Source organism: Bubalus kerabau, chromosome 2 (genome assembly GCF_029407905.1).
Source record: "Bubalus kerabau isolate K-KA32 ecotype Philippines breed swamp buffalo chromosome 2, PCC_UOA_SB_1v2, whole genome shotgun sequence".
Classification (NCBI taxonomy): Eukaryota; Metazoa; Chordata; class Mammalia; order Artiodactyla; family Bovidae; genus Bubalus; species Bubalus kerabau.
In genome coordinates, this window is record NC_073625.1 from 163,931,309 (window position 1) to 163,951,746 (window position 20,438).

The window sequence follows — 20,438 nt, forward strand, 5'->3', positions numbered from 1 at the left end:
ATGAGACTTTTTACAATAGTAGTACTTAAAATTTTTTTGTTCCTTCTATTGTTTGGATCAATTTGGATTTTGACAGTGTTTAAGGTTTACTATCCCAGTGTATCTTGGATTAAAAATGAAGCAGTAAGGTATAAACAAAAATTATGATTAGTATTAAGAAACAGCCTTTATGGTCTTTCCCAAAGAAAAATAATGCTAGTTACGCTTTAAATCTACTTGATTTCTTTGTACTTCTTTGATTATTTTGTACTCTTTGTTAAAGATTCAATGCAGTCACAAAATATATGCTAATAATAATTGTTTGACTTGAGATTTAAATTCACATCAACGTTTATGAAGCACAGCATTCCTGTGAATTGAACATTAGTAAAATTCTTTGATCTTTGATAGGATCTTAAAGTTTCATTGCTTAGATATAAATAATCTTAACTTACTGTAAAAAAACTTTTCCAAAGGCCACTAAAATATAACTTAATCAGTTTAACCCAACATAAAAACTTCCAAAAGCCAGTTTAACCAAAAATATGTGTTACATGACATTTCAACAATATTACTAAAAACTCAAAAGAGTGGGATAAAGTGTTGTTTTGCTTCTAAACTACATTTCCCTTAGTTGAGAATCACTGCTTTAGAATTACTTAACTCAAAAAGGGATTCTGGGACAATAAAGAAAAGTATAAAGTAGCAGTATTATAAAATTTAAAGGGTTACAAGGTTTTCTCACTCATGGAGAAATGCGGTAAAAAATGCACATCTTCAGTGGCAAAAGTTTTAACAGCTAATTACTTTTTCTCATTTCTTCTTTTTAATCTGCGCCCTTGGCAGTGAAACTGTCATGTCCTAACCACTGGACCAACCAGGGACTCCCTGCTTTTTCTTATTTCAACCTAGATCCATATCCTGAATTATTACAGGCAATAACAATTCTATAAAATAGACATGACTAGTGACAGAACTTTACAATAGTTTGTACACATCAATTTATGTAAAATTTTTATGATGGTTTCTAGACTTACATCATGACCTGAAATTTGTTAAATCAATTTAAATTCTAGAGATAATAAAATGAAATGGTATGCTTTACCAACATAATCTTTGCCCTCTTCCTTTCTTGCCAATAGGCCCTATCCCTCTGACTCTTCCATAAATAATTGTTTTTGCTGTCTTCACTGAATGTTCTTCTTCCTTGAATTAAACCTTAAAGGTAGGAACTGTGTCTATCTCGAGGGTCTACTTATTACAACACTCTGCATATAATTGATATTGAACATTTAACTGAATAAAGGATGGAATAAAACATATAGTATTTAATATATTATCTAATTATATTTTGTAAGTTCAACATGAACTTATGGCAAGTTGAGCTTACTTGCTGGGAAAAAGAGTTAAGAAATCAACCAGATACTTAAACTGTTAGAAACTAAAGATATCACAGGAACATAATAATAAAGAGAAGACTTCATTAGAATTTTTTTTCCTCCCTGACAAAGTCAGCTTAAATAAAAAGCCAATAAACTTTTTTCTGATATTCCTTTCATCTGGTTGTTATTCACTGAAAAGGAAGAAAGTGTAACAGTTTCTATATAACATAGGCAACCAAAGTAGAGAAACTCTAAGTATGAGGAAAAGTCAGTGCTATGGATTTTCAGGTTACTTCTGACAAAATTAAGCCAGTGAAATTTAGCAGTTCTATGGGGATGACAAAGTCATAGTAGACTTTGTGGAAAATAAAGTTGGACTTTAAAATTCAATCATAGGGAAGAAGAAAACGAAACCAAAGGCTATCCTGAAAGTGGAAAGAGGAGTTAAAAGCTTGCTGGTTTGGTCAGGTCAGAGAAAGCTGACAACTCAAACTGTCATGTCTTTAAGTGTGTATCATGAACAAGTAAAAGTTCTAAGTGAAGTAGATCCAGGATTCTGAAGAAATTCAGATATACTTCACTCTTTTTATACTGGGGATCAATGCACATATAAAGGAGTCCCATGAAACCCTTGTATCACCTCTAGAATCAACAATTAGGAAGAGAGGAAACATCCTGTGATCTCTAAGATGTTAAGCAATGTCTCCTTATCCACTGAAAAAGAGCTTCAGAACTAAAAACCATGACTCATGGCCATGAACTGGAACCCATATTCTTGACTACAGCTGCTATGAAAACTAACAGAACTACAGAATATTCTCAGTTCAATGTTTCCATAGAATTTGTAGTACAGCTTACATTTTTACATGAACCTAACCTCTCTACTAAATCTTTAAATGATGGCAAGGTATTTTTTCTGCTTCACATTTTAGAGTCTCTGCTACACAACAAGGGTTTATAAAGGTTTAAACATGAAATGGAAAAAGAAAGAAGACCAGGAAGCTAAGATAAACATCACTGGAGGTGTTCAAAGGCTAGATGACAACTTGGAAGGTATGTGGTAGACATAATTCAAGTATAAGACAAATGGTTTGACTAAGTGGCCACTACATTCCCTTCTAACTCAGATTTATAATTCTAGACTCAGAAGTGGTACCAAATAAAAGGTTTTTGCTCTGAAGTCATACCCAGGTTTGAATCGCATTTGATTTTACGATATGACTTCACACCAATTATTTAGCCTCTCCAAAGGATAATAAATAGGACCAGATGCTAGGATTCAGTGAGATAATGTATTTGTGTCTGGCACATGGTAAATACTTAACACATTAACTACATAATTTGTATTAGTAAGGTACAGTTTCATTTGTTTTTGCTTTAAGCAGTAATATTATCATAGATTTATTAAGCCATATTTAGACACAGGAACTCTGTTACAAACACTTAAAAACAGGCTAAAGGTTATAAGGTTTGGAGTTCATCTGAAGATAAAATTAAACCAATGAAAAGGACTTGCACCAAGTAGTTGCTCAACAAAAAAAATCCTGTTTTTCCAACCCCCAAAAAATAAACGTTACATAAATATTTTAAAAGTAAATATAAAATAGGTTTCTTAATGGTCATTCACAACTAAGGGCAAATGTGATGTAGCTTAGCAGGGGGTTTTACATTTGACTCATCTCCCTATCCCAAAATTTGCAGTCTGAAGTAGCTTTTTAAACTGCTGATGGTGTTTCCTATTTATAGATCCTAAATACTAAAGGGTGAACTCCTTAATGGTTACACTTAGTATAATACTACTCCAGTAAGTACTAAAACTTTCTAATACATATATACTTGTTTATAATTATAAGCATTAAATTTAAGTGGATGTTATTTTACAATGCAATAAACAATTTTAGATAGTAAGCAACCTAACAAATTTATTTTTTGGCAAGTGCCTTAAAAGATGCTTTTATAATGAGGATGACCCCCTGCTACTAAAATTCAAAGGAAATAAAAATTATGTATTCATATCTTCATACAATATGATATTCTCCCTTATCTTATCCTTCAAGTTTACCAGGGTTACTCTCTAGACCTGCATACAACTGAGAGCCCAGATTCCACTTAGAAAGCTAGATCTGAACCCTAGTTTCACCATTTAATGGTTATGTGACCTGAGAAAGTTCCTTAATCTAAGTTTTCACTTTCCTTCTCTATAAGCTGAGGCTATTGATAGTATATATACATCTGCTGTGAAAATTAAATGAAATAACAGGTCAAAAATACTTGGCATGTTATCATGTTGCGTATTTTTACTTAGCAGTCCCTGACATATAGTAATCCCTAAGTAGCAAAAAAAACAACTACTCTGTGGAGAAATTCAATCAGCACTTGATCACAGAGACTGAAAGGATATACTCTAAACTAAAAGCAATTAGGCTCTGATTTGTTCCATCAGTCTAACGATCACTCATAATAAACTAGCCTTGGATAAATATCAGTAAGAGTTACAGATTAGTGTACTCATTAAAAATTTCTTTCATAAGTCACGTATTTGGGTGTCTAACAAGGCCTGTTCCTTAGACACAAACATTCACTAGCAATGTTACCCAACTATTTTTGAAAACCTGGCAAATGCTCTGAACCTTTCACTGAAAACATACATAATGTTCTACCCAAAATTCCACAGGCTTCATGACCCTCTGAAGCCTACCCACTGACTACTAAATATAGATATCTTACTAAAGAAATTAGAACGTATTAAAAAATAAAATGAAAAACATATATAGAATAAGGGACAACTGCTATTAGTTTGTTGTATTTCCTTCCAGACTACCACTGATTGCTATTACTGGTTTAAGAAACTTTTAAGTTTATATACAAAATCTCATCAAAATTAAGTCATGGAATACTGTTATCTGAAGCAATTTAGAATATATTTAAAAAGAATTAGTATGAATATGTACAAAAGAATAACATACTTCTGATTAAGGTTAGAAATAGATACCATAGTCTATTTAGATGACGCTTTTCAAATATCTGACAGGCTTGCAAAATGTGTGTACCATATTTTAATGAAAAATATTAATTCTAATATTTTCTGTATAACCTTGGAAATATATCTTAACATAGATTCTTTTTCTTCATATGAAAAATATGATGATCAGGTTGAGGATTAAGATATCCTAAATCTAAACTGTATTATCCTAATCTAAACCATATTATTTTCAGAGTTCCCCTACAAAATACAGCTATGTAAAACCAAGCAAAATTAGAAGACCTATTATAACACAAGTTTACAAATTTCTGCTTTCTAAGCAGAACACAATTCTGAAAGGAAATGTTTTTTCAGGGTATACAAATAATGTATAATGACTTCTGATATATTATTTTCATTTGATATTATCATCTTAGGTATTCTCAAGAACTGAGAGAGTTTCTTCAGCTTTTATTTTTAGAGACAGCATGAAAAATGCCTTTTTTATGAAAAATAAAATCCTATAAGTAATTAAATTATATTTTATGAAAAAAATGGATGTAAAACTTTTAATAAAAGATTAGTATTTCTCAAATATTTCTTGGGATATTAACTAGAAGGTATATGGGGTCCCTAATTATATTGTAAGCATCTACAGCAGATGCGATAGCAATATTTAAATAATCATACTATGATATAGGATGTCACTTTATTTTTTAAACTGTTTATTAAACACCACTGCAAAGATACAGCCTGAAAGGATTATATACTCCAAGTATTAAAAATTCCAAGTTTTAACGTATATATTTAATACTATACTCTTACGTTATACAATGTGCTCAGTTTGTTCATAAATATTCATCTCAATACAATAACATCAGGTATAATACATAAAATCTAATCCATTAAGTCTTACCAATTTATGACCTGATGAGACACTCTTGTGGACAACATTCAGTCCTTAGAAGCTAGAATAACCCTTCAACCATGTGAGGGCATCACAACTTTTAAACTTTCGGCTTTCGATCATTATTATGTCACATTCCTCCTCCGATGCTGAATTCTAAAAAAAATTCTAGCAAAGAGTTTAAGTAAATAAGTGTTTTAATCAAATAGCCTTTAAAAATCTTTTATAGCAAAGGTTTATGTTCTACCATGATTACACAACTGATATTTTGTACTTAACTTTTTTTTTTAATGTAATATAATTTCATATTTGATCTGGATACTTCAAGCTTTAAATAACATGGGCTTTCAGGCCATCAGGAATACTTGTCAGTAAAGAGTCAAGTAGAAATGTAACCCATCAAAGGTTCAAGATCATGATCCAGAAATTATGATTTAACACCATAACCTGGTACAGATAGCTTTGTAGTCCTGCAGAATGGCACTTGAGTTATACTGTTTGGTCCACAACCATACCAGTTTCTAGACTTACACAGCACAGATGGCTGGATCAGTAATAATCTATATGAATCATTAAATGCTCAAGACGGCATTCAACTTAATACCTAAATCCAAGTCTATCTTTATCATCCCCAGTTTTAAAATTAGACAACACGATGGAAAGAATAAAATTTTAGTACGTGTTTTATGTAATAGATATAACAATGTATCCTACTCGAAAGTAATCCTACTGCTCATCTGTGTATGCCGCTGCTGCTGCTAAGTCCCTATGGGCATGGAAGAAAATATGGGGATAGGAAGATTAAATAATTGTAAAAATTACTTCATTGAGAATATAATCTTAAATTTATTACATGTTTATAAAAAAGCTTTCAATTGGGCACCTGTTTTAATCATTAGAAGGTAATATTATAATTTTCTGCTTGAATTTTGTTTGATAAGAATGTTGATTTATATTTTTAGTCGGCAGTAATCCATAGAAAGGCAACCCACACATTTATGGGCACATTTCTGCCTACATCAAACCCCTAATAAAATGGCATAATGAGGTAAAGGGGAGGGGGAAAGAGGAAAGCCCTTATTGAGGAAGATTAGATGTGCAGTTATAAAAAACTCAAAGACAGCATCGTAAAGGAAACTCTGCAGCCATCTCCAGAGATATTTGACCCAAATATAGGGGGCTGGAGTTATGTTGGTATAGATTTTAACTTTTAATGTTAAATTTTCTATTAAATACACACGGTCATTTAAAAGTCTTCTATATAATCTGAAGGTCTACTTGAATTTTTTCAGTTTACAAATATAACCTTTCCAAATGTAACCTGACAACACATTTGACTTCAACAAAATCAAAGATTTTATTTTCAAAGGACAGCCTTACAATGTAATCACCTGGTGAAGGCAAAAATCCATATTTATTAGGATAAATAATAGTTGAAGGTTGTGGTCATTTCATCAACATTACTATCAAAATGCTTTTAGAATGTTTTTATGCAACTCTCATCTCCTATCAACCAAAATTCTACCATAATTTAAAACACAAAATAAGTTACTTTAATGATTTACTCTTTTGAGGGACAGGTCCCATGAGAAGATACAATACACAGCCATATTTAGCAAAGTAAATGGTTCCTGAACTATATAATCAGTAATGCTGGTAAGCTGCTTGTCTGTAAGACTTTGATGCACTGGTCATTTAAATGGCAGACTACTCGGTCTTTTAGTAAAGGACCTACCAACAAAAAGCACTGTCATGATAAATGCCTGGAAAAAAATCTCTGAAAGATAGAATTAAACCAGCCATATAAAGCAGATTTAATTATTTGTACTGTGACACTTATAAAAATGGTACTTTAAGGTGGCGTGCACCATACAAATGTATGGGAAATTTAGGATGTATGAGTTGTACACATTAAAAATATACACAACTTCTGTGTCAATTTTTCCCCAAGCATGCATTCTCAAAATTAGTTCCTACCAAGAACAAGGCTCACAACTGAAGAGTTTCAATCACTAAATTCTAACATGTAGGAAATTCTTATTAAAAATTTGAAATAAAATTGAGTAAATGAAGTGCTTGTAGATGAAAAGAGTTAAGATTAATTAGATATCCTTTAAAATTTAACTTAGAATTCTAAAAGTGAATATTTAGAAGTTATTCATAATCTTCTGGCAAGATTGCTATAAAAAACAAATCTTGAATATTTCCTATAGTTATCACTTCATTCTTTAATTTTTGAGGAAAAAATTTCTACTGAACTGAGAATGAGCTATTAAATGTTCTTTTAGCCCAGCAAGAACCAGGCTAAAGTTTACCATCATTTAGCTAATTTTATGGCAAACTTATATTAACAGAATAAAAGAGTGAGCACAGGGGCAAAGAGGTAAACCATTTGCAATTTCCAAGTCATTATTTGAAAACTTGTAAGTGAAATCAGACAGATCTATATATGAGTTCCTAAAGGAACTTGCTATTTGAATGCATATGCTTAGCTTCTTTTGGTACAAAATTTCACTTTTAAAGTATAAACAACAATTCTTTAAAAAGTTCACTACATGGTTCTGAGATTTCCTACACATTATAAAAATCAATGCTTGCTTCTCTTTAAAAGGTCAGAAATGCTTATTTTTTAATGGAGAAAGGGGGGATATGGAGCAACCCCTCATGCCCCTGATAATTACATACGGACTTCCCATATGTATAAGAGAAACCAGGCTAGAAATATCAAAGATAAACTTATGGGAAAAAAATCGGTCCAAATGTACCTAGTAGAATAAGAATACTGGAAAGACAGTGTTTCAAGAAATTAACATATAAAAATAATATAGCTTTGGGAAAATGAGCTTTAACAAGATAGTTATAGACCGATCTATCATGTTTACTCACAATGATTTATACTTCTCTTTAAAAAAAAAAGTTTATACGGGATACCAAAAAAAAAAAAAAAACAAAAAATTGAAATTGGGGGTGGGAGAAGATAAAAATGGAAAAACAAAGTAAGTGGAAGCCAGCAATGTATTACTCAAATATATGCAATAACATTCTGCAGGCTTTGTTAACAGAAAGCTGCATATTTGACTTTGAGCTTTGTTAAGAACAGTTAACATAAAGCAAATAGAACTGTTCTTAAAATTTTAAATATCATCACGTTATGTGTAAGACTTAACATCTAATTTTGTGAAACAAACTATGTTATGACCATTCCAGACATGTATTTAGCAACATTTTCTGGACTAAGTAATATCTAAGAAACAGCTGCTGTAAATACAGAAATTTTCTGAAGATTAATGGTTAATAGACACTGTGAACAGGAGTGAGATTAGTCAAACACAACAACTCTTTTTCCCTTCTTGTTCTCCTTTTAATAGTGCACAGGGCTAGAAGGAGAATACTTCTTTACCTTGATATTACCACCAAGTAGACATGTAGAAAGATGTTTTTGGCTTCCAGGATATAGGTTACACCACCACTATTTCCATGCCAAATATCACAATTAAATTAAAAACAAAAAAAAATACCATGCGGACCCTCCAAATCTTTTCCTATTTATAACTAAAATCTTTACACTTTGACAATAACCAGGAAACAAAACAGCATAAAAATGCTATTTGAGGATATCTATCAATGAATACATATTCTAAATTACTACCATCTATCTAAATTTACTTGTCAAACGTGGAAAATATTTTAGAAGTCGTCAAGTGAAACCTAAACATAGAAGCTATTATCTGGTAGCAAATGCATATAAATGATCTATGGCAATCACAAAAATCTAACACATTTCCTGATATGCATGATTTAGAATATTAGTACAAGTACATGCACACACACAAAGAATGTCAGCTGGAATGGAATCAGTCATTTCTCTTGTCTAACTACCTACAAACCCAAATCTTGCTGAAAATAAAAATATTAAAGTAATTCCACTTAATATTTCTTTCTTCTCAATAGGTTGCCAAGGTATCTGCAGGTTTCAGTACATAGAAGAGGTATGAATTCATATTTTTAAACTCTTAGGAACTAGAATGGAAAAAAACCTCCAAACAGATGTTGTATGTTTGATCTGGTTCAACAATTTCAGGCTATATTTGAATTTCCTTGTCATCTGAACAAATTCATTCAGTCAGAGTCTTTTCTTAAAAAGCTTTGCTACAGAGTTCTAGATTCTGTAGGAAAAAAAGAGATGGGTTTAGCAAATTACACACACATTGTTCTGTTCAAGGGTTTGATTTACTTAAAATCTATTCGGTGAAAAGTTAAACAATTAATATCAACAATAATAAAGAGACCTTACCAACTATTTCCATGTTTTAAAACTGCTTTTCAAGTTTCATCCTAAGAATAACTGTCATGACCTTTCAGAGCAGGTAGGTTGTGGCGACTTATATGGAGAAAATTTACTAACTAAAGAGGAAGGCGGTAAGCACATGCACAAAGAAGCATATTATAATCGATGAGCAGTTAATAATTTCTCATCACCAATTCTGAAGTCCAGTCACGTGCTGAAAATAGTATCAGCATGTCAGGTGTCCCATTCCCATTAGTCACAGAAAAGCTGACAGGAGAACAAATGCTTAGAATCCACTGAAACACCACTTCAGACAATGAGATACAGATCTATGGTTAAAAATCTGGCAGCAAACAATCCACCTTAGGCAACTATTGCAATAAAACTTGGAGGATAAAACAGACTATAAAGGACAGCAAGCACGTATTTTGTAAACCGAAGTGGTGAGTAAGAAATGTCTTCAAATTATACTATTTTTCTCTACTTAATTAAAATCCCAGCTTAATGTATAAAAACCATAGTACAGAAAAAACGGGTATATGAATATACCTCAATTTCTCTTGTAAGGGATATACCCTCATTAATATCTGCATGTTCTTTCTTTGCTGCTCGTTACTAAACTTTAAGAAATGCTATTCTTAAAAACTTCTCCAATCCCAGTAGTTGTTTTAGCTGGATTCTAGTCAGCACACCCTTTCATCTCTCTCCTTTCCAACCCCTGTAACATAGACTGTAAAAAGACACACATCTGTAAAAAGGCAGATGCATTTTCCCCTGTTATTCAAGCAGAACACTGACACTTCCTTTTTTAGTGACTATTTAAACAATCTTAAAGAAGACTGATACAATATTTATTTATATAAGACAGGAGGAAAAAAGACAAATGTTTCATAATTAAATGTAATCTGTGATCTTTTTAGGCTCTTTGATCAGGTAAAGAATGGTCATAAAGGACATTACTGGGACAACCAACAGAATGTGTACATGAACTGTATGTTACGTATTAGGTAAGTCTAACAAATCTGAATTTGGTAGCTATACTATTTTTACATAGTAGGAAATATATGCTAAAGTATATGGGGATTAATGAATATGGTATCTGCAAGTTACTCTTAAATGGTTCCTAAACAGTATGTTAGGGTGATAAAGCAAGTGTGACTAAATGCTCACAAATGTCAAATCTGTTAAGATTACTGAAATGCTTTTGTACAGCTGACTCTTGAACAATATGGATTTGAACTGTGTGGGTTCACTTAATATGTGGATTTTTCCAATAGTCATACTACAGCACTACACAGTCTAAGGTTGGTTGAATCCACGTATACAAAATCACAGATACGGAGGAACTCTGTGGCTATGGAGAGCTGACTATAAGTTACATGGGAATTTTCATGCATAGAAGGTTGGTTACCCCATTTATCCCTGCATTAAGAGTCAACAGTATTATTCTTGTAATTTTTCTGAAACTTTCAAAGTACAGATTCAAACATTTTCCCTTCTTTTTGGGTAAGAATTAATATTCTTACAATCTTTTAGTCTCTAAGACCACTTATCTTCAAAGTTTCCCTAGTCCTCTAAATGTAGATAGTGTTGCCCAAGGCCTGTCCTCCTGGCCTGCCCCCTTTCCACTACTCTGCTCCTAGAAAACATGAGCCTTTCCTAAAGCCTGAATTCTAGAATAAAATAATATAAACTAAGAAACAAATAAATAAAAGATTCTTCAATCTCTTCTAGCCTTAACTTCTCTACCAATCTGCGGGTTTGCAGCTAGGGCTGTACCCTGAATATTTCCACTTTGACCTTCCACTGGCTCTTCAGCTCAAAGCAAAATCTCATTACTATTTTCTTCTTCCCAAACCAACTATTTCACTAATACTAGTAATGGTACCACTATTCCTTCAGTTAGGTCTGACAAAGTCAAATTTGACTGTTTCCCTGTCATACCTAATCAGTAGCAGAATTCTTTAATTCTAACCTTCTGATAACCATTCTTTCGTCAACTTTTCCTTTCATAAGTGCGAGCACACCAAGTCACTTCAGCTTTGTCTCTTTGCAGCTCTATGGACTGTAGCCTACCAGGCTCCTCTGTCCATGGGATTCTCCAGGCAAGAATATTGGAGTGGAATGCCATTACCTTCTCCAAGAAATCTTCCCAACCCAGGGATCGAACCTATCTATGTCTCTAATATCTCTGGCATTGGCAGGCAGGCTCTTTACTGCTAGCACCACCTAGGAAGCCCCTTTGTTCATCTCTATTGCCTAATTCAGACCTTCATTACCTTCCTAGTATCTTTGGTCTCTAACGAATCTACCATCTTTTCCCTGTTATCTTCAAATGTTTTACGCACCAATCAAATTTAACCATCCTTACCATATAGGTCCACAGTGGTTCACAGTATTTCCTCTAACCGGAATGTGCCTTCTCAGTCCTTTAACTCTGCATGACCAAATTCTGGGGCTTCCCAGGTAACTCAGTGGTAAAGGATTTCCCTTCAAAGCTGGATCTACCCAAGGTTTGATCCCTATGTCAAGGATTTCACTAATCCTTGGAAGATCCCCTCGAGAAGGAAATGGCAACTCGCCCCAGTATTCTTGCCTGGAGGAGCCTGGCAGGCTGCACAGTCCATAGGGTCACAGAGTCAGACATGACTGAAGGAAGCAGCTGAGCATGCGCACAACTGAATTCTACCCAGTCACTGGTTTCCCAATTTGTGGCCACAATTTAATTGCCTCTGACGTGGGAAATCTGTCCTAATAGGGAAAGAATTTTATTAACCCTCCAAAGATCTGTTAAGCCTCCGTTCCTTAAACAAATACACAGCTCTCTGAGGTTTTCTAAAACTAATGGGCAACAAAGACAAAACAGAATGAAGTAGATCAATTTCAAAACTTTTCTTACCTCTTTTCTTTCTTTCTTTAGAACTAAGCAGCGCAGTAATACTCTGCACAGTAGGGATTTTAAAAGTAACTGGCTCTAAACCTCAAACATTCCTAACAGCCAGGAAGACCACTTTATTATTTCTAGTGATGGCAGGGCTATTTCCCAGAGGACCCATTTTCTTTCAGAAAATAAGCTCATGTCTTCCTACTGAAATACCCACCTGGCTGTCCAGGTGGAATATAAATTAGATTTTCTAGTTTGCTTTGTATTTAGAGGAACCAGCCTACAGAAATGAAGTACAGTAGGTCTGTCACCATTTTTTCCTATTTATTCTAGTTATATAAATATTGCCTCACATTACATTAGCTTTTGTGGCAGGCCTGTCATTTGCTAAGCAGTAACTATAAAACGCAGCCAACTAGTGTATCTCGGTACTTTTTACTCTACCTATTCAGCTAAGTTTCAACCTTCCTGAATTTACATACACGTTCTTTCACTTTCTGAATTTCTGCACATACTTTAGACGGTTAAATTCACAAATGCTATCATCCAATAATAGCTATGACTTCCTGCTTTAATGTCATTTGAACATTTTATAAGCTTGTTCTTAGGTTTTCATCTAACTCTGAGATCCAGTCCTAAAAAAGGTGACATGCTAAGTCACTTTAGTCATGTCCAACTCTTTCTGACCCCATGGACTACAGCCTGCCACGTTCCCCTGTCCATGGGACGCTCCAGGCAAGAACACTGGAGTGGGTTGCCATTCCCTCCTCCACGATCTTCTCAACCCAAGGACTGAACCCATGTCTCTTATGTTTCCTGCACTGGCAGGTGGGTTCTTTACCACTAGTGCCACCTGGGAAAAAGATGACTGGCCATTAAAAACTTCCTCTAATTTTTAGCATCTCTGATTATTCTCTACTAGATATCCTTAATTGGAATTGGTCAAAATAGAATCAGATAATAAATTATATAAGTACTTAAGGTACAAATTATTAAGAAATGTATTTGGTATGGTTACACAACAGTTTGGGCTCATATCCTCAAAGTACTTAACAGTGTAATTATCAAGAGAGCACACTAACCAGTTACAATCTCTAACAAGTAGCCCACCATGGTTAATTCTTTGAAACTTGATTTTTTTCCATTTGTGTTAATAAGTGGGCATTAATGATGTATCCAAGCTTCCTCAGAACAAATAGTCTCATGGTTTAGTTCTGATTTACTTCTAACTTCAAAAGTGGAATCTCATAACCAGAGGAATGTTGGACACCTTTTCTAACACAAAATTTGTTGTTGTTGTTTCACTGCTAAGTTGTATTAGACTCTTTTGCCAACCCATGAACCGTAGCCACCAGGCTCTTCTGTCCATGGGATTTCCCAGGCAAGAATACTGGAGTGGTTGCCATTTCCTTCTCCAGGGAATCTTCCAATGCAGCGATCAAACCTGCATCTCCTGCTTTGGCAGGCAGATTCTCTCCCACTGAGCCACTTGGGATACTCCTAACACAAAATACTTGATGTTATTTAATAAGAACATTTTAATGCAACAATTTAGAAACCAAATATAAATAGAGAAAAGTAAATAATCACTATAAAGACTTAATTGAAATCATCCAGTAACCGAGTAAAAGACCCAAAGACTTATTCACTTTAAGCTAATAATTCATGTGTACTACTTTCCTTATTCATTTCTCTTTTAAATTTTGGTGCTGTCATAAGGAAGGACAAAAAGACTCAAGCGGATGGTGGACCTAGCCACTGTTACTCTAATTGTTTAACTACATTTTAAGTATTTTCTTCATTAAGGCAGAAACATTTCTAAGTGTTTTATAAGGATAAATCCTTACAAGCTACCTGATTTTTTTCTTTAAAGGGAAGAGGTAAAATCTCTTCCCTTTAGTACTCCTTTATCTTCCTGACTCGATATTTACAACAGGGTAAAAGTTGTTTGCTATAAATTCTTACCCTTAGCTTATGCACACAAAGGACTCCTAGTGAGAGCCTATCCCCTAGTGATTATCAGGGTAACTTTCTAAACTAATTCTGTGATGCAACAAAGCAATGCCAGTAATTAAGTTTGGAAAGTTGGTTTTTTAAAGAAAAATTCTCAAGTTACTGTTCTGAAATGCCAACGGGCGAGGCTATTACTAAACACTGGCACGGGGCTTAAAAAGTGAAACCTGGAAGCTACATTATTCATTTTAATAAAACAGTCAATGCACTTAATTTGGGTTTCCTAAGAAAAAGTTGTATTATTTTAGCTATTAGAATCTACTGTTCTTTATTTGGTAATGGTTTCAGCTGACTGATTCCCTGAGGACTCTGCAAATGACAAATGGGGAAGACAGAAAATGATGGCACCTACAGGAAAAGGGAAAGGAAGGCTTGACAGGAGCTTCGACTTTAGTATAATAACTGAATAAAGCACTGGATAGCGACAGAAAGAGGAACTATCTAAATATAGGCAGAGGCCGACTGACACAAAGTCTCTCAGCTTGCTAATTCTAATTTAAATAGTAGAGAAAACAAAAAGGCCATTAGATAGCTCTAAGTCAATGTGAGAAAGATATATGTTACCTACATTTTGATTAAAAGATAGTCTGCTAAAAGAATTCTAGGAGAAAAAGATCCCAGTCTTTTGAGTAAGGCAAACCCAAGGATCTTCAGATATCTAGGGCAGGTTTAATAAAAATTGGCACAGGGCTTAAAAGCTGCCACTACCGAAAATGATTTCCAAGATTTCATAAACGGGAGCCTGAAATACCATATATATACACACTGATAAACAAATTTATACCTCTTAGTGAGTAAATGATGTAAGGAATGTATAGCCCCTTAAATCCTTTAATGGGGTCTATTTAATAATATCATCCTTAAAAAATACTGTTGGAGAAGGAAATGGCAACCCACTCCAGTATTCTTGCCTGGAGAATTCCATGGACGGAGCAGCTTGGTGGGCTACAGTCCACGGGTCGCAGAGTCGGACACAACTGAGCGACTTCACTTTCACTTTAAAAAATACTGACTTGCCAAATTAGTAATATTTAAAAAAGCTTGTATTTGTAATAGTAAAAAATGAACAAGGCAATTTGGTGAGATATTTTTCAAAGCTTAACACACATTAATCTTCAACCTCTGTCTGCAATGAAAAAGAATAAACAGTCCCACAATACTTTACAAGTATTAAACTACTAAAAAGCTTAGAGATATCTGCCAACTGAAGCTGCAGATGCTTAGAACTAACAAAGCCAGCCACTACTCCTCTTCTCAAATGAAAATTAAGCTAGACGAAAAGCTAAAAGGAAACAACTAGTCAGTTTCCACGGGGTTGAGTTTTTCATCTTGGTAACAACATGTCAATTTACAGTGAAGAATGGCTGATCTAGAATAAAAGTTCTGATTATATTTTGGCACTAATACACTATAGACAACTATCCAAGTATCCATTATACTTCTTTGGCTCTGGACAAAAGAGGATCCAAGGAGAAGAGAAAATATTTTCAACCCATGAGAAACTATAGATATAACAACTTGCCTCACTTCTGATACCTTAAATATTTCTAGGATCTAAAAAAGAAAACAGATGTATTGAGTGGTAACGGGTGATGAGGCGGCAACTTCTATGGCTGCTTTATAATGAAAAGAAATCTTTTAATTAGATCCAAATTATAAAAAGTAAAGTTCAAACCTTTCTAAATCATTTTGATGAAAATAATAGGTATTATTCATATTGCTATCATGGTAGCTCATCAAAGTTAGCTATTTCAAATACATTATCTTATATCTAAAAAACATTTTATAACATTTCTAAGGAGAGTGTGATTTTTCCTTTCTCTAAGGGAAAAGTATAAAATACATCCCCAGAGTACTCACCCTGGCTACATTGGTAAGCCATCTGAATGATTAAAACTTCATGCTGTTTCATGCCACAATTTACATTTATGTCTTGATATTGCTATAGCTGTACAATTTAAAAATTGAATCTATAAATTCAGCACTATACATTATACACTTCTTGTTCTACAAGTAACCATTTTAAAACATTTCCAGTTAAGTAAGGAGCACATTATCAAAAAGATAGTTTGTTAGAAAATATCCTGAGTGATACAGTAAATCAAGCCTAAGAATTAAAAGACTGTTACAGACCATGTCTTAGCATGACATGTACATGCACGCAGCAATACTTTATTCTAATGAGAGATGGAGTTCAGTCCATGAGTGTTATCCAAACTATGCCAAAGGACACAAATGCGCTGCCAGGCAGAGTTAAAAGAATCTAACAAAGCTTTGTGTGAATTTTAAAAACATTGTTTGCACTCAACTTCTGTTAATTAGACACAGATTGATGGAGTGCTGATAAATATTCAGCCAAATAAGTGAACACAGCATATACTATCTAAAATGTGTATTAAGCAGAAAGATAAACCAAAGTATCTTTTGCCACATGCGAAGTCCAAGACTTCACTCTATACTTTAAAAAGTTACCAAAAAAAAATTATAGAACATTTCTGTGAGAAAAACTATTTCAGGGGTTTATAAAACTGTAATGCAGATATAGAGAATTCTAGCAAACAAGCTTAAGGTTAAACTCTCTTGCTAAGAATTAAACGATTGCTACTTTGATATCTTAAGTCTTTTCCCTTCCCCAATTTCCTAACATGAAATAACATTCTGCTTTGAGTCACTAAGACTTTTTAGAGAGAAATTATATAAAACAGCACAAAGTTAACTGTAGGTTTTTTTTAATAGAACATATTTTTATATTAAACACACATGGGTAAGGGGATATTTCATGTAATAAAATCCAATAGAGTAAGCCCTTCAAAAATATACTTTAAAGTGCAAAAAAAGTATGTTTATATTCTATTTAAAATACATATTGTCCTTTTGGTTTATTTTGCTGCTTTGTCTCATGCTAGATACCATGTGATTCTCCCCCTCCCAAAATAATAAAGATCAGTTTTAACGATGAGAAACTGTGCAAAGCAATTCATGCATACATTGTTGCATGTATGCATTTCATATGCAAGTATTCATACCTATCCCAGAGGTTCTTTGATTCCTGAACCGTGTTCAAATGGAACGCTTGGTAGAAAGCAGTTGAAGGATTCCTGTGAGACCCAAGAATCAAATGGAAATGAAGTTGAGAAAGTACAGTAAAATCACTACTTTTCAAAAAAAGAAGGAATATTTTAGATTTCTAACACAGTGCAACCACTTTAATTTAAAAAAAAAAAACAAAACAAAACCCATTAGCTTGATTAAAAACATTTCAAAAGAAATTTAAAAACTGGACAAAATCCAGCAGACCCCGACAACAATGCAGGAAAAGAATGGGGTAATACAGATAAAATTAAATACTAACTAACATCCAGTTTCGTGTGTGTGTTTATATGCCTATGAGCGTGATCAACTCATAGCTTAATCAGCAACTATTTCGTATCAGATGCCTTTATAAATCCCTACACATGTCAACAGTTTAACAAAGCTGTTCTCAGGTATAGTGTTCACAAAATGGTGCTGCAACTAGAGGGGAGCTTTCTAATTTCTCGCATTTGTACAGTGTCCCCTTAAGGGGTAAGAGCTTATATGCCTTTATCACCATCCAGGTCTAAGAATTCCCTGGAGAAATACTCCCTCGGGCTATCCTATAGAATCTTGAGGGGCAAGCTCCCAGCATGCTTGTTTCACTTCGCATCTCAGAAGTTGTTTCTCAGGTGACTGCCCGTTTCTCTGCCACCCCAGCATATTTCCAGTCCCCCCAGCTCCCAACCTGCACACCTGCCATGCCACTTCCATAATCCCTGATGCAGCTGTAGCAGTGTCACGGCAGCAAGCCAAGACGAAGCAAGCTAAGTGCTGACTACCTACCAGACTCCGTTCTAAGTGCTTTACATTTATTAACTCAATACTACAACAGTCTTAAGAGGTAGGTGCTATTATTATTCCCATTTCATGGACACAGGAACTGGATCAGAGAGAAGAACCTGCTGAGTGTCACAAAGCTAGTTAAGTGGCAATCTGATCCCAGAATTTATACTCAAACTACTATGCTAAGCATACAGCAGAGTTAAATTTTAACCTTTCTAGGTCTGTCTCTTTATCAGTTAAATGGTGATATTACCAGTTAGCCTTGCAGGGTGGTTCAAGAACTGAGACTATATATAAAGTTCCTGGCATTCTGTCAATGCTCAGTAAGTGACAGCTATTATCTTTATCATCAAAATGAACTTCAGATACAACATGGAAATTCTGAGATCCTAACTAGTGCCTTAGGAGAGTCTGCAATATTATTAGTACAATAAGAAAACTATTTCCAAGTTCTACTGAAATAACAACCAAATATCAACAAGTATCACTGATCACCAAATAAAACACTCAATAAATTCCATGATTACAAAACTCAAGTTAAGATATATTATCTACTGAATTAAAAAAAAAAAAGGGGCATTTTAAATTTTAACCAGAAGGTACCTTTTAGATGATCCCAAACTAAGAAAGACAGATAGACACTAGATGCCAGCATGTCACCAGTGCAACTGTTTGATTAATTAGGAGTCTTCAGTATGTGTTCTTTTCGCTTTCCCTACTTCAACTCCTTTCTATTCTTTCTACTATTCCTGCACTTTTCTCTTGACTAAGTCCAAGGTAACTGAAGGCACTGACTAGACCGACTAATATCAAGAAAGAAAGAAGAGGTTGTTATCGTTTAACAACTTGTACCCTCTCTAGATGTATTTACCATGGCTTTTTTTTTTTCCCCACTGTACTTAGAAAATCTGTCTGCCAAATTAAATGAAAGCCAACTAAACCAACTGAAAACTCAATTTGGCTTTCTTTAGCAGTCTCACCCAAGATCATATGGGAACAAGTTTGCTATTCACACAGGTCTGTTTGGAGACCTTGGGTTTAAAATAAGCAAAGTGACACAAAGAGGAAAGTAGTGAATACAAGAAAATAACAAAGAGTAAACTTAGAAGTTACTCTGTAAGTCTGGAATTAAAAATTCATTAAAGAATATTTACAATATATTTTTAAGGGTGATATACTTTAAAAGACCTTTAGATCCCAATGTTGGGAAAATATAAACATATATATTTAATGTGAATTAAATCCAAATGCAAATAAATTGGTTTTAAATAAAGTCACAAGACTTTAGTTATGAAATTCCAGCATTTTAGCATAGATACTAATAATGAAATGTTTCTCTTAAGTCAAAGGCAGAAGTGTTCAAGAATGTATCTGCAGTTAGATGTGTATTCTGGGGGCAAGAAAGAAAAAAAATCTGTGAAATACAATACTATAAATGTACTTAGAAGTCTTTAGAACATGTCAACAAAAACATTTAGGTTGCAAGAGCTGGCAGTTAACAATTCCTTTTTACATATATATTCAAAATAAATAAGCCATATGGAGTTATACAATCTATGCAGTATAAAATTTTTTAAATAGTTGAGATTCCAGGGATAAACATTTATATAGTCTTAAAAATATGAATTTTTTCGTTTCTTAAGCTGAGATGTTATCCATACACGGAGAGCTTTTTAGCAAATAGCAACAATTAATCTCAAAACACTGATTAGCAGGCACAGATTAAAGGAGTCAAGTCTATGAAACCTAGTTGATCACGAATTTCAAAAGGGCCATTTGTCAATACTGAAGGGCCAGATCATTTTGTTTTGGAACGGTGTAAAATTGAGGAAATCAAGAGTCCAAGGAAAACACTGTTAATAGAGAGCATTTCAAGTTTATAGTCTATGATATTTGAATCAAGAAGCAACTGATATAAAAAATTCGTTAGAAATACTAAATTTTATGGAGATTTGGACACAAATGCTCTTCTACTCAAGAAATAAAATTTGAAACCACTTTTCTAACATATTTGATGTCAATGTAAACTAAATATAAAGTATTTATATATAAATATAAGATATTAATTTAAATATAAAGCCATAGAAGCACTTCTTTAAAGACTGAGGTATGGCTTACTCTCAAATTTCAGCCTGCTACAGGAAAACATCTGTTTTTCTATTTGT

General features: G+C 33.7%; 1 protein-coding gene across 6 annotated transcripts in view; it reads right to left on the bottom strand.

Moving 5' to 3' along the window:
- The window catches only part of TSC22D2 (TSC22 domain family member 2), a 45,166-nt gene that overhangs the window by 14,975 nt on the left and 9,753 nt on the right, over positions 1-20,438 (bottom strand). The window contains exons 2-3 of one of the 6 annotated variants that reach the window (XR_008710711.1): positions 17,442-17,513; positions 5,240-5,398 (exon numbers count right to left, since the gene is read on the bottom strand). The exons of 2 other annotated variants lie outside the window; for them this stretch is intronic. Coding sequence is in view for 2 of the 4 variants with exons in the window: in XM_055569380.1 (XP_055425355.1) it covers positions 9,390-9,396; positions 17,442-17,513 (79 nt within the window). In the remaining 2 variants the exon portion in view is untranslated. 3 more of the 6 variants (XM_055569380.1, XR_008710712.1, XM_055569378.1) reach the window with 3 other exon arrangements.